Here is a 14,788-nt window from a genome sequence, read left to right as displayed (position 1 = left end):
ATGCCCCAGGACTCATCATTTTAAGCGACCGAGAGATAGCCAATCTATCAGATGCACAGTTCAAAACACTGGTGATCAGGAAGCTCATAGAATTGGTTGATTTTGGGTGCAAATTAGATGAACAAATGCAGGTTACCATAAAAGAGATGAAGGAAAATGCACAGAGAACCAATAGTGATGAGAAGGAAACTGGGACTCAAAACAATACAGTGAACCAGAAGGAAGAAGAAAACAACAACCAAGCAGGAAAGAATGGAGAAATAAGATTTAAAAAAAAAAACCCCACAAAAAACGAGGAGAAACTTAGGAACCTCCAGGACATCTTTAAAAGATCCAACATCCGAATTATAGGGGTACCAGAATGGGAAGGGGAAAAGCAACTGATTGAACACATATTTGAACAAATAATAAAGGAGAACTTCCCCATTCTGGCAAAGGAAAAAGATTTCCAGGAAATCCAGGAAGCTCAGAGAGCCCCAAAGAAGTTGGACCCAAGAAGAATCACACCAAGGCTCATCATAATTACATTAGCCAAGGTAAAAATGAAGAAGAGAATCCTAGAAGCAGCAGGAGATAAGGGGACAGTAACCTACAAAGGAGTTCCCATCAGACTGTCAGCTGATTTCTCAAAAGAGACCTTACAGGCAAGAAGGGGCTGGAAAGAAGTATTCCAAGTCATTAAAGATAAGGACCTATATCCCAGATTACTCTATCCAGCAAAGCTTTCATTTAGAATGGAAAGACAGATAAAGTGCTTCTCAGATAAGGTCAAGTTAAAGTTCATCATCACCAAGCCCGTATTTTATGAAATGTTAAAGGGACTTATCTAAGAAAAAAAGATAAAAAAAACATGTATAGTAAAAGGACAGCAAACTCACAATTATTAACAACCACGCCTAAAGCAAAACCAAAAGAAACTAAGCAAACAACTAGAACAGGAACAGAACCACAGAAATGGAGATCACATGGAAGGTTAGCAGCAGGAGGGTAGGAGGAGGAGAGAGGGGGAAAAGGTACAGAGAATAAGTAGCATAGATTGTAGGTTGAAAATAGACAGGGGGAGGGTAAGAATAGTATGGGAAATGTAGAAGCTAAAGAACTTATAAGTACGACACATGGACATGACTAAAGTGGGGGATGTGGGTGGGAGAGGGTGTATAGGGTGGAGGGGAGTGAAGGGGGAAATGGGACAACTGTAATAGCATAATCAATAAAATATATTAAAAAAGAAATAAAGTAACAATTATGTATTTTTTATATACACATGTGCATGTGTATACATACGCACTATCTCACTATTGGCGCTATGTTATTTGTACACACACGCACAATGAGATACTGCAGTACTGACTGCCAGGAAGAGCTTCCTCCAGTTCCACAGAAGGGAATATTTCAGATAACTAAAACTTGCTCCTTTCAAAAATTCCACACTCATTTGCCAACTAACTTGACAAGAAGGCATATATGAAACCTAAAGCCCCAGCTGCTAAGGTCGGGGCAGTGCATGGTCTCCTGCAGAGGACTGTATGTTCATCTAGTGGTCTTGGCTCTGAGGCCTGAGGCCTCTGCCTTTCTTCTTTCTCTTCTTCCATGTTGCCACTCGCTGACTTTTTAACCAGACCGAGATCAGCTTGATCTGGGCAGCTCTCTGACTCCTGCTCAAGGGGCTCCTTCCAGTAACTTCTAAATCTGGGCTGTGCTCCAGATAGCTGAGGCAATCTGATTGTGCCTAATGACAGGCCCACTTACCACACAGCATATCTCATTACATTTATGCCGTCCACACAACCGTTTCTTGTTACACCGCTTGTCACACATAAATGTAGCATCTGTTGTGGGCAATTAAAAAGGAAAACAAAGCAAAGGATATTAACATTCATTCAACAAATATCTGATTGACTACAGGCTTAAATACAGATGTAATAATGTAAATAAGTGGTAAAAATGTTATGGTGAAAATACATGTTAAAATAACATACCACTTTTCTCTTGTCGGATTGTCAAATAGAAAACAGCTCTGACTGGTGTGGCCCAGTGGGTCGGGTGTTGTCCCACAAACGGAGGGGTTGCTGGGCACATGCCTGGATTGCAGGCCAGGTCCCCAGTTGCAGGCGTGTATGAGGGAGCCAACTGACATTTCTCTTGCACGTCTATGTTTCTCCCCCTCTCTCCCTCCCTTCCCCTCTGTCTAAAAATAAATACAATCTTTTAAAAAATAAATAACAGTGCATTAAAGTTATAATTTTTTCAAATTATGTTTTTAATAACCAAAATTTTGACTGAGGTTTTGAGGCAGGTATTTCTCATTAGCTTCCAAACAGCCACTAACCACCTTCTTCAGGCTAGCAAATCCTTAATTTTGTTCAGCAACTGGGCACCCGGGTGTGGGCTCAGTTCAAAAGATGTATGGGATTACCTGTCGTAGTAGTACCATTCCCCTTGTTAGTGAAGGGTTTAGGCAGAAGCATGTGTTACACAGTATATTGGGAGCCTTTTAGGATTCTTTCTTGCTCTTAAGAAGGAAGAGAAGTTTAAGAATCTCCTTTTCTTTTCTATGTTGTTGGGTGAGAACTCAATGTGCGGAGTTGCAGCTAACTTTATACCCATGAGGGAAAAACAAAAAAAGTCACAGAGAGGCTGAACTGGATCTTGGAATTACTAAGCTTAGAACTAACCAACCTTGGACTTGTTCCACCTCCATACTGTGTGTTACGGGAGACAGTAAGGTCCCTTATTGCTAAAGTCACTTTTCCTTGGGTTTTCCAATGCCTGCAGCCTAAGAAAGATCTTAAACAATTAGCTTTCTTCCTGAGCAGAGTAAGAACTTTTATTTGGTATACATTTATCTTCTATCACTTTTCAAAAAAGGTTTCAAGACGGCCTAAACAAAAGACTATGTGATGGTCAGCAAAGCAGAAACAGAGCCGTAACAGAATGGGACATCAGGATCAAGGACAAAGGAAGAAACAATATGAAAGGTGACGAAGGCTGCTGGCTGAGCCCCTGTTCCAGGTCCAACATCCTATCGAGGCTTACAGGAAACAAGCATTGGAGTCTGTGTGTAAAAAGTCTGCTTCCTCAGATACTATTTACCTCACTTCCCCCCCACCAATACTTTATTGTGAAAATTTTCAAACATAAAAACAAAATAGAACAATTTTACAGTGAACACTCATATGTCCACTACCTAGATTCTACCACAGTTATTTTTTCACATATCTATTTTCTATCCACATATCAATTTATCATTTTTTATGCTTTTTAAAGTAAGCTGCAGGCATGAGTATGCTTCCCCTGAACTTTTCAGTACTTTATTAATTAGAATTCAATTCACGATTATTCTTCCTTTTCTTATGAGATAAAAGTTATATACAATGAAATGCACAAATGTTGTGTTCCTTTGCTGGATTTTGACAAGTGCATAATCCCATAGAACACTACCTTTACCTCAGAAAGTTGCCTCATGCCCCTTCCCAGTCATACCTTCACTTTTGAGATTGGTACATGGAAGCTCCTATGGAAAAAGAAAAAGAAACAGTAAGCACTTTAAGAATAAATGAAACAGAACAACTATAGTATAATGCTAAATGCAGCATGCATATCCCAAACATGCTCTACTTCTCTGGCAGTCAATTTATTCACCAAGTTCATCTGTCTGGAGCAAAGTTAGCCCAGTCTCTATATTGTTATGCTTCACTCACAGCAGGGCTCCAGGTTTACTGTTCATGTAAATACAAATGTAACAGTCTTTGTGGCCTGGCCTCCAAATGCATGATAGACTATTATAAAACCTGAATGGAAAGAAAGGCTGCTAAAGGTAGGCAAAGCAAAGAGAAATAACTGCCTGGTAGGGTTACATACAGAAAAAGAAAAAAAAAAGGGCAGATATAAAAACTGAAAATATGTAACAATCTGGTGCTATTTAATGTAGGGGCAAACAGCTCTACACACTCAAGAGCACCCCTGACAACCCAGCTGGACTATACAGCAAAGTGGAATTACAGTGTGCCACCGCTGGCATTCAAAGTTTTGTTACTTTGGTTTCCATTATGTGTGAATAGCCCCAAAGGTCTATCACATGGAATTTTGCTGAGGCCTGATCCTGAACAATACACGTGGTAAGGCTGGTCCATGGGGAGCAAGTCAGTCCCTTCAGGCAGAGTGAGCCTGGCTGGCTGTCCAGCTACTACATTTGTATTTGGCTTTGATGACATTTACAGATTGCATTGTACTCAGAAATCAGCAAAGTGAATAGAAACTTTTTTCTTTGTGAAAATGACCCTGAGAAAAAGGAGGCAGCTTCTAGAGTTGATAACAAATGAAGTCTAAGAAATTGAAGCTTTTTGGCTAAGAGATGTTTTAGATAAATTAATGTGTTGACTGGGTTTGACGATATACAAAAGTTCCCCATGTGCTCTCTCGAGATATAAAGCAAAGGTGACTCATGAAATTGCCTGAGTGAGTTTTCCAGTTAAAGCAAACGCTGGGTTGTACAGAGGAAATGACATGCTGGAGTGGTGCCTACAACTGTAGGGAAAGACAGAGTTCCTCTTAATTTCTATAATAAATATGAATTACCAATAAAACCTTAAATACAGTATTCTTTACAAAGAAGCAGTAAGATGTACCATACATTGCTCAAAGACTCCCACCAAAGTGATTAAAAGAAAACAGCCCTTGAAGCTTTAAGACATAAGTTTTATTTATCTAGAAAACCTGTTTCCATGGAAAAGCTATTTCATTACAAAAGATATTTCATGAAAAATCTATACTCATGAAAATCTGGCTAAACAATGACGTGATGATTATCAGCATTTCAAAGAGGTTTTTCACTTTGTTCAAGGGTTTAATAGAATTCATGTTGACAGTGAACTTGTACAGCAATTTTATAATAAGACTTTTATTTGCCAAAGTTCCATTTACTCATAGGTTTTTAAGAATACACTCACTGCCATGGGGTCCACTATTAGAGGGAGTGAGGACAGAGAGTGAATGAGAAGCAAAAAAGCTGAGCAAGAAAGGGACTGCTAGGGAGAAAAGCGAAGTGACAGTAGCCCTTTCGAGTTCACACGTCCCAGCGTTGCTCGTGATTCTTCGTCACAAAGAGCACCTCTGGACATCATTTAATTTGTGATTACTAAATCTCAGCATATCAGTCTTCAAGCTCGTATGTACAAAGGACAAAGTGGCCCTGCACCTGACATTCACACACCTTTCTGCCCCATGTATTGTGGTTTCTTTCAGAAAACACAAAACAAAAAACCCCCAAAATGCTCATACAAATTTTGCATGTAAACTGTGCTTTTACATTTTTTCTTTTATTCTGAAGCTTAACTATTAGTGTAGCTCCCAATTTATGGATTATATCCTCAGAATCATTTGCAAGTCAGCAGATACCAAGACCTTGCATTGTATATAAGAAATAAACCAACTGCTCAGAATTCTTTCTCCGTTGGCCTTTGCTCTGCTGGGACAGGTGCTGATATGCATGGAAATGACTAGCAGTAGGTCAGAGAGCAAGACAGACTGACATTGTTCAAGTTGATTACCCAAATACTTCCACAGGAAGGCTTCCTGCCTCTCCTGGTTACCTACATAGGAACCGGCACTATGACCTAATTCCAAAATGATAAAACATCCATTTTATAAACACAAAGTGCAATCAAAACTGCTCAGGGCAGAAAGTAGACAACCTGACTATATTTATCAACTTATAAGTCATATAGTGAATAATCAATGTTATACAAAGAGAGATCTTTTGTCTTTGGCTTTTGAGAGGTAGTATCTAAGCCCTTGGAGTATCATGCCTGACTGGAGTGTTGTTGTATGTCTGGGGCCTTGGGTCACAAGGGACTTGGGTCATATAGTCTAATAATATGATGTAAGGTATAGCCTGGCCACACTGGGCAGTCTTAGGGTGGGGCTGCCCATATCAGAAGGACTAATGATGTGATTTGGGGTAGGGGCTTTGGGTCACACAGTATCAACAGACTTCAGGAAGGACTAGAGACTGAGATCAGCTACGACAGCAGTCAATCATGTCTACACAATGGAGCCCCAATAAAAACTGGGTGAACATCCCTGGTTGGCAATACTCCATTGTACTGTCACACACTGATGCTGAAAAAGTAACGCTGTTCCAACTCCATGGGAAGAGGACAACTGTAAGCTTCCCAATTTGGTACTTTCTTGAACTCTGCCTTACATGCTTTTTCCTTTGGCTGATTTTAATCTGTATCCTTTCCCTGTAATATACTGTAAGTGTGGGTGTAACAGATTTCACTGGATTCTGAGTCCTTCTAGTGAATTATCAAACCTTGAGGGTTGTGTTGTCTTGGGCACCACTGAACTTGTAGTTGGTACTGGAAGTGAGGGAGGTCACGTAGACTATTCTATCTAATCCAGCAGTTGTCCAAACTCTTGCAATGGGTGTCAGAAGTGAGGGCAATCTTGAGGACTATGTCCCCTCTAACTTTTTAGAGGGAAGTTCCCTCTAACTGCTGCAAAGTTAACTCTTTGCAACAGTGCTATTGTTCTTCTCTTCTAGCATCTAGCATTATCACACTTGCATCTGTTAGAGCTATCTGCATACTTGCCTTACACCCATGACTAGACTCTGAGCCTTGAGTGCCAGATCCCTTCTCCTCCCCAGATACCTATCCTATAACTGGACCATAGCAGGTGTCACTATACATCGGCAAGGACTGACAGACAGTAAGAAAACTGAGGTTATTTTGATTCCTCCCCTTCTTTAATCACCAATTTAAAAGGCATCGGTGGCAACAATTGTAGCATTTTTGAGGATTTACCTTTGTTCTGAAAGAGCATCTGCAGGAAATAACTGATGTACGAGAGCATGGTCCACAGTCTCCTTCATGGCAGAGCTTTTCACAGGTATGAATGAAATCTTTAATAAAAATAAAAAGATCTAGGAATGAAAACTGCAACTGCTCATTTCAGACTCCCAAATTCACTAGCCACATTGGTCTTCTACCTCTGTTCCCTGCAACCCCAGAATCAGAGTTTGAGGGGAGGATATCATCAGTGCCTTTCCCCACATCTTCCCTTCTTCCAGCAGGCTGGGCCTTTCCCAGCAAGGATGGGACCCAGCATCAGTCACTGGAATATGCCTTGGACTGCAGGGTGCTTTGCCTAAGTAAAAGAACAGGTCTGCCCCTTTCCTCACTTAGGCCGCAAGTCTCCAGGTTAGACTTAGATGTCCTTAAAATTGTAGCCATAAATGCCTTTACTGATATGCTCCTGACTGAAAACCACCTGGGGATCAAAAATCATCAGAGGCCATGATCTATAATCTCTCTGACTAAAGCTCTGTGATCGTCTACTGACAGGTGGCCCGCCATTCTTTCTGATAAACGAGGTTTAGGACACGTCCTGCTTCAAGGCCCCCTCCGGGATCACCCAGAGTCTCTCCAGCCTAATTGGATCTTTGACTCTAAAATCTATTTCCTGAAGATAACGTAGAGTTGGATCTATCTTGCTTTTTATTTTCTAAATTTGGTTTGACAATCTGTTTTTTATTTAATCTATTCACATTGTTATAATTCATAAATGGATTTGTGTGCCATTTCACTTAGTTTTTTACATGTCTCTTGCCTTTATTAAATCTAATCTTCCTTTAGTGCTTTCTTTTGTATTAAGTGAATATTAAGTGTAACTTTTTTTTCCTTTAATGGTATTTTTTACTACATTTTAAAAGTTATTTTCTCAATGGTTACTCTAGGGGCTTATCGTACGCACCTTTTCAGAATTGACTTCAGATTAAATTAACTAACCTAATTCCACTGAGATACAAAAGCCTTACTCCAAATAGCTACATTCCCTTTTCTCTTCTGTGCTATTATTGTTATCCATGACATATATATGTCTATGTTACAAACCCAATAACATATTATAATAGTTACTAATTTACATAATGTTATGGTCTACTAATGAAGCTGAGAAAAGAGAACATTATATACTTATAGTTTGTTACATCTTCTTATTTACCATTTTTGGTTTTGTTTAGTTGTTTCTGTGAACCTGAGTTACCCTCTGGTGTCACTTCCAATACCACACCGATCCCACTCACCTCCCTTCTGCAGTTCTTATAGATATATTTCTGTATATTATGGGCCAATCTAATTATAAACATATTATTTTATACAAGTGCATTTTAAAATCAGTTGAGAAAAGAATATGCATTTATACTATCCTTTATAATTATGTAATACCTTTACTCTTTGCTTTTCTCATGTGGATTTGAATTTACATGTGAGTTTACTTGCTTTCAGCCTAAAGAACTTCCTTTAGTATCATTCATTGTAAAGTAGCACCAAATTTTCCAATCTTATTTTCATTTTTGAAAGACAGTTCTGCTGGATATAAGATTTTTGGTTGGCAGGTTTTTTTCTTTCAGCGCTTTGAACAGGTCATGCCACCACTTTCTGGCTGTGACGCAGTATTAGCCACCGTTTCTGATGAGAAGTCTGCTGTTAATCTCATACAGGTTCCCTTGAGTCATTTTTCTCTTGCTACTTTAAAGATTTTCTCCTAATCTTGGGCTTTCAACATGTTTACTATTTGTCTAGGTGCGGAGCTTTTTGAATTTACCCTTTTTGAGTTTGCTGGGCTTCTTGGATAGACAGGTTAATATTTTGTTTTGTTTTAATAAATTTGAAAGTTTTCAAGTCACTATTCCTTTAAATATTTTTCTACTCTTTTCTCCTCTCCTGGTATTCTCATCACACATATGTTTATGTGCTTAAAGGTGTCCCCCATTTCTTTGAGGCACCGTTCACTTTTCTTCATTCTATTCTCTCTCTGTTCTCTGGATTACATAATCTCTACCAATGTGTCTTCACATTTATTCATCCTTCTTTCTGCCAGCTCAAATCTACTGTTGAGCCCCTTCAATGAATTTTTCATCTTAATTATTGAACTTTTCAACTCCAGATTTTCCATTTGGTTCTTTTTTATAATTTCTATCTCTATTGATACACTTGATTTGATGAGACAAGGTCTTTATACCTTCCTTTACCTCTTTAAGCATGGTTTACTTTAGTTCTTTAAGCGTGCTACCTTGAAGTTTTTGTTAAATCTGACATAGGTCACTCTCACAGAAAACAGAAAATTTCTGTTGCCTGTGTTTACCCCCGTTTCTTTGCATACTTCATAATTTTTTTGCTGGAAACCAGGCATTTTTGGTAACGCATTGTTTGTAGCAACTCTGGATACTGCTTTCTCTCTCTCTCCCCACAGCATTTTTGTTGTTGTCTACTTATTTGTTTTGTGACTTATCTAGGTTACTTTAGTGAAGTCCATTTCCCCTGTGGTATGAAGCCTTTGGTGTCACCCTTTGGATGGCAGAGCTTGAGGTATGCAGTCACCTGGGCATGACAATGGTTTCAGCAGAGCTCTCTCGAGCTATCTCTTTCCCCATCTCTCTGTTAAGCCGTCTGCCTCATTTGGTGTTACTCTCAATTCTGAAGCTCTACAGTAATTGCTGACTGGTTGCTTTCCTATTTTCAACAATGCCTTGAAGCATAAATTGCTCAGTTTGATCGAAGGAAATATGGGCAGGGGTAGTCTTTGAGGTAAGTCTGCGAGGTTTGTTCTGACCCCAAGAAGGATCCTTTTAGCCATCTCTTCCCCTGGTTCTTTCTGGTGAACTAGTTGGCCTATAGTTTAGCTTATTGTTCTTCATTTAGAGATGTTATTGTTTTCTTAAGGGCCTTAACCCTGAACTTTCCCCCACACTCCATTTTAAATTAAAGTCAGTTCCTTTGGGGAATACTCTGGAGCTTGTTTTCTTATGGACTGCCTCTCCCTCTGGGAGGTCTCAGCTGTTATTCTGGGTTCTGGATTGGATAGTAGCCTCCGATTTCCTTGGCTTAATTTTCCTAGTGTAAAACCTCTGCCCTACAAGTGAGCCAGGGTGAGGGTGACAGGGGTGCCAGTATTCTCACCTCTTGTGATTGGGGTAGAGCCTCTGACTCATAAAGGAAGAGAGCCTTGGACCTCTCAGCTGTGCTTACCGGAAATTTAGCCTCTTTGACTTAGAGTTAGAGGGGATGAGAAATGCTGGTAGTCTGCTCCACCTAGTGAAAAACCCTTGACTAGGAGCTGAGGGCAGAGGAAGCCCTGTCTTCTTGGGCACACACATCCTTAATGGAGATTTTGTTAAGCTGAGCTGGGGTTGGAGGGAAAGGAAGAAGTGGGTCATAACTCAATGACATAGACTCTCCTGAGTTTTAGTAGATTTTCTTCAGTAAATGTTTCTTAATTATGTATGTCTGTAGGACAATTTTCAGAGACTTTAAATGGCTGCTTTAAAAAAAAAAACAAAACAGTTTCACCAGCTTTGCTTATTTTGCTGGGGAGTGGGTCCAAGTAGGTGCTCATGCTATCATCCTGAAAGCAGAACTCCACCTAGTTTGTTGTAGTAAAGCAGTATGTCTAGAATGCAAATTTCCTATTAGGAGTGATATTAAAAGACCTAAAAAAACTTTATGTAAATATGCCAGGTCCAAATAAACTTGAGTCACTGTTACCACTAGCCATAGGCTTGCCTTTGAGCCTCTCAATCCAACTCAGCCTAGTTCCTTAAAAGTCTTCCACAATTAAAACCCATGACCTTATCTTATCTCACCCCCACCACAGTTCATACTCATCATTACTGTCCTGCTTTTGCTCAAGTCCCTTTGCATTGCCCATTTCACATTTCCTCTTTCTTTCATTGCCAACAAGATATCTTAGCCTCAGGGTTGGATTTCTGGTGATTATATATGAAATTCTTACAAAACTGATTCATGTGCTTTCTGAAAAGGGAAGATTTTTATCATCCTTCTTGATTTAGAAGTCATTTGATCTGCATTTCACAGGGCTTATCTGAACATACATTTTCACAGCAGAAAAGGAGAACCAATAGATGACTGATTTTCCTAATGTGTGTGGAACATGTATTAAAATATAAGAGAGCAATTCTCTTTTGTACATGGTTTTAAAGTCAGACTGAAAAACAGAATTAGGTAGGGTGCTCCTATTGGTTCCTGCTAGTACTTGGAAGAAATGTGAACTCTCTATTTTCGATAAAAGTGCAATCCCAACTTAGACGTTAGCTTTACCACAGTTAGTTACAGGAACTCCTCTTTTATTCAGACTGCGTTGCCCACTTTCATTTTTCTAAGCACACAGCCTTGGATCACTCACTTAGGAGAGAAGTTGCCAGGTCATTACAAAACTGTATGCATATATTTCCCAAGGACGGCCTCAGAAAGTCTCAGTCAGAAACTCAGACTACTGCTTTATAGCTGATTCCAACAAGCATTTTCTGGTTTCTACATCCAAGTAATCAGAAGCCACAAGTCAGAAGAAAGGGAGAGACACTAAAGGTAGGACAAGCATTGACAAGAAAATAAACAACAGAAGCTTTAACAAGTAGATAAAACAATTCAAACTACACACCAGTATGGGGAAACCACCTGAGAAACCTCAGCAGTCCCCAAGGCCATCACTGTATGTCTGCTCTATTCAGCATAATACAATAACTGAGGTTCAGAAAAATGATGACTCTGGGTTGGTAATGGGAAAGAAATTATCTTCAGTCACTTCTGTTTTTAAAAAGGTTTTTAAGCCCTGGCTGGCGTAGCTCAGTGGATTGAGCGTGGGCTAAGAATCAAAGTGTTGCAGGTTCGATTCCCAGTCAGGGTACATGCCTGGGTTGCAGGCCTAGCAACCACACATTGATGTTTCTCTCTCTCTCCCTTTCTCCCTCCCTTCCCTCTCTAAAAACAAATAAATAAAATCTTTAAAAAAAAACTTAAAAAAAAAAGATTTTTAGAAAAATGTCTACGTAAAATTATGCTCAGGAGGTATTATCCTCAGCTAGATGGGAAATGTAGGTATAAAACAATGACATTTCTTGAGTGGTCCAAATGGCTAAAGTTTTAGTGTACTTAGACTTTTAGTTAAGATGTTCCTATTGTATGAAAATGCTTTTAAGCACTTAACTGGACCCTGGATCAGTAAAAAGGGTATATGGCACTCATATTAGCGTAGGCTACTAAGAGAAACAAAAACTCCCCCCACCATCCGCCATGGAGCAGTATCTTACCACAAACTGACCTGAGTTAGCAATAAAACACCCAAACTAGAAATTACTTGGGCAAATGTGAGTTTTCATAAATTATTCTCAGGAGGAAAGAAAATATGCCCATATAAATTTGATCCTAATAGTTAGAAAAACCTCTGGTAGTGTAATAGAATTTAAAACTATTTTGCTTAAGTAATCATTGCTGCCAAGCATTTACATTCACACGCCTACTAGTTACCTAAGGAACCACAAGGCAGAGGCTTGCCGCACACTTTTCCACATGCAGGGACAGGATCCATGCACGTTTTCCGACCACTACTTCCGAGGTCTAGCAGTTGGCTGAGAGGAGTCTGCCCACAAGGGCAATAGCGCACCAGATGGGGGAGCCGTGGGCATGGCTGGCAGGGCTGAGGGTGGCACACTTGAGAACATACATGGTTCCCACATTTCAAAACCCTGTTTAAAAAAAAGAACAACAGACTATTAAGCAATTGTTGCATAAAATACAGCTTTATTCTAACTGAGAAGAACATAAACCTTACTTGCCACATAGCTTCAAACAGCCAAAATCCCCAAATCCATCAGACTTTCCTATGTCTGTTCCACATAACACATCTCGGGAGGTGCGGCCACAGTAGCACACTGAAGGACAATTTCAAAAACAAGAGATTAGTAACCTATTCAGGTCCTTAAATACTCCAATCTACAGGAAAACACAAAATACTATTCATTAGTGCTGATCAGACCTCAGGCAGAAATGAATATGGCTTACATAGCAGCTCTAAGTCCCACTTACGAGCTTCATCATAGGAAAAAAAAAGTCCTTGTTAAACTCTGTCAGTAACTCACGGTGCCTCTGAAGCATACCCTGAAAACAGCATTAAAGTGAAGCAACCCTCTACATTAAGAGACTAATATCTGGTCTATAAGATCATGATTGAAAACCAAGATTGTGAGTTCAATTTGAAGTAATCGCATTCAAATATTCACACTGAGTAAAAGGTTTCAAATGATTTGAGAGTTTTTTATAAAAGATATTATTTATTTATTTTTTTAGAGAGGGAAGGGTGGGAGAAAGAGAGAGAGAGAGAAACATCAATGTGCAGTTGCTGGAGGCCGTGGCCTGCAACCCAGGCATGTGCCCTGACTGGGAATCGAACCTGCGACACTTTGGTTCACAGCCCGCGTTCAATCCATTGAGCTACACCAGCCAGGGCTTAATTTGAGACTTTTATTTGCTAGGTTGAGAGCCAAGTCTAACACAGATTTTCCTGTGGGTTCAAGAAACAACGTATTCCTTTATTTCTTGGGGCCAGCAATAAATGTGCTATGTTTAAGGAGCTATGTTTCTGATGTATTATTATGTAACAAAGTCTGATATGAATTTTCACCAACTTAATTCTTCTGTCACTTTACTACTTTTCAATTTATAATGAAAATTTATCTCATTAAAATCAGATAATGCAAATGTACCAAGCCCTACATAAATGCAGACCAGAAGAGTAGAAACTAAATTGAAATTCTGAAAATCTAATGGCACTTTCCTTCTTCCTCAGTATACTCAGATATCTACTTGCACAGAAAACCAACACTGGAATAAATATAACATTACATAATCATGCCAAATCTTAAAATCACATACTTAATAAAAAATAAAATAGAATGTTTCTAACAAAACATTAGAAACACTGCTTATAAATATTGTATATTTTAAATTGAATTTATTGGTGTGACACTGGTATAAAATATTGTACTGAACAGACCAAAAACTTCTACTGAGACATGGAAAGAGGAAAGCTTCAAATCAATAAAGACATACTACAACTTTGAGTTTTAAAAAATACATTCCATAGCTATTTTCAAAAAGATAACAAATGTTGAAGAGGATTGGCAAAAAGGGAACCCACATACACTGCTGGTGGGATTATAAATTGGTGCAGCCACCAGAGAAAATAGTATAGAGGTGCCTCAAAAACTTAAGAATAGAACAACCATATGACCCATCTATCCACTGCTGGTTATTTATCTGAATATAAAAACACTAATTAAAAGCCCTGGCTGGCGTAGCCCCTGGCTGGCGTAGCTCAGTGGATTGAGCGCAGGCTGGGAACTAAAGTGTCCCAGGTTCGATTCCCAGCCAGGGTACATTCCTGGGTTGCAGGCCACAACCTCCAGCAACCACACATTGATGTCTCTCTCTCCCCCTCTCCCTCCCTCTCCCTCTCCCTCCCTCTCTCTCTCTCTCTCTCTCTCCCCCCCTCCCTCCCTTCCCTCCCTAAAAATAAATAAATAAAATATTTAAAAAAAAAAACCCACTAATTAAAAAAAATAAATGCACCCTCTATGTTCATTACAGCATTATTGACAACAGCAAGGACACGGAAACAATAGACAGGTAAATGGATCAAGAAGATATGGTGTATATATACAATGGAATATTACTCAGCCATAAAAAAAAAAAAAAAAAAAAAAAAAAGAGCCCCGACTGGTGTGGCTCAGTTGGTTGGAGTCACTGGTTCTATCACCCATCCGGGCACATGCCTGGGTTGTGGGTTTGGTCCCCAGTCAGGGTGCATGTGAGGGGCAACCAATTGATATTTCTCCCACACATTGATGTTTCTCTCCCTCCCATCTCTTCTAAGAATAAATAAATAAAATCTTAAAAAAAATGAAATCTCTCCCATTTGCAACAACATG

The 14,788-nt window shown here is 39.4% G+C and overlaps 1 protein-coding gene across 2 annotated transcripts in view; it reads right to left on the bottom strand.

Annotated features, from left to right (window-relative positions):
- NFX1 (nuclear transcription factor, X-box binding 1) overlaps positions 1–14,788 on the bottom strand; it is a 67,886-nt gene that overhangs the window by 25,452 nt on the left and 27,646 nt on the right. For both annotated transcript variants that reach the window (XM_028510205.2, XM_036021827.1), the window contains exons 8-12: positions 12,634–12,733; positions 12,330–12,547; positions 6,810–6,907; positions 3,484–3,514; positions 1,750–1,829 (exon numbers count right to left, since the gene is read on the bottom strand). In XM_028510205.2, coding sequence (XP_028366006.1) covers positions 1,750–1,829; positions 3,484–3,514; positions 6,810–6,907; positions 12,330–12,547; positions 12,634–12,733 — 527 coding nt within the window. The remainder of the gene's footprint in view (positions 1–1,749; positions 1,830–3,483; positions 3,515–6,809; positions 6,908–12,329; positions 12,548–12,633; positions 12,734–14,788) is intronic.

This window comes from Phyllostomus discolor, chromosome 3 (genome assembly GCF_004126475.2).
Source record: "Phyllostomus discolor isolate MPI-MPIP mPhyDis1 chromosome 3, mPhyDis1.pri.v3, whole genome shotgun sequence".
NCBI classification, from domain to species: Eukaryota; Metazoa; Chordata; class Mammalia; order Chiroptera; family Phyllostomidae; genus Phyllostomus; species Phyllostomus discolor.
The sequence above is the reverse complement of the archived record's forward strand: the minus strand, read 5'-3'. Positions and strand labels throughout refer to the sequence as shown.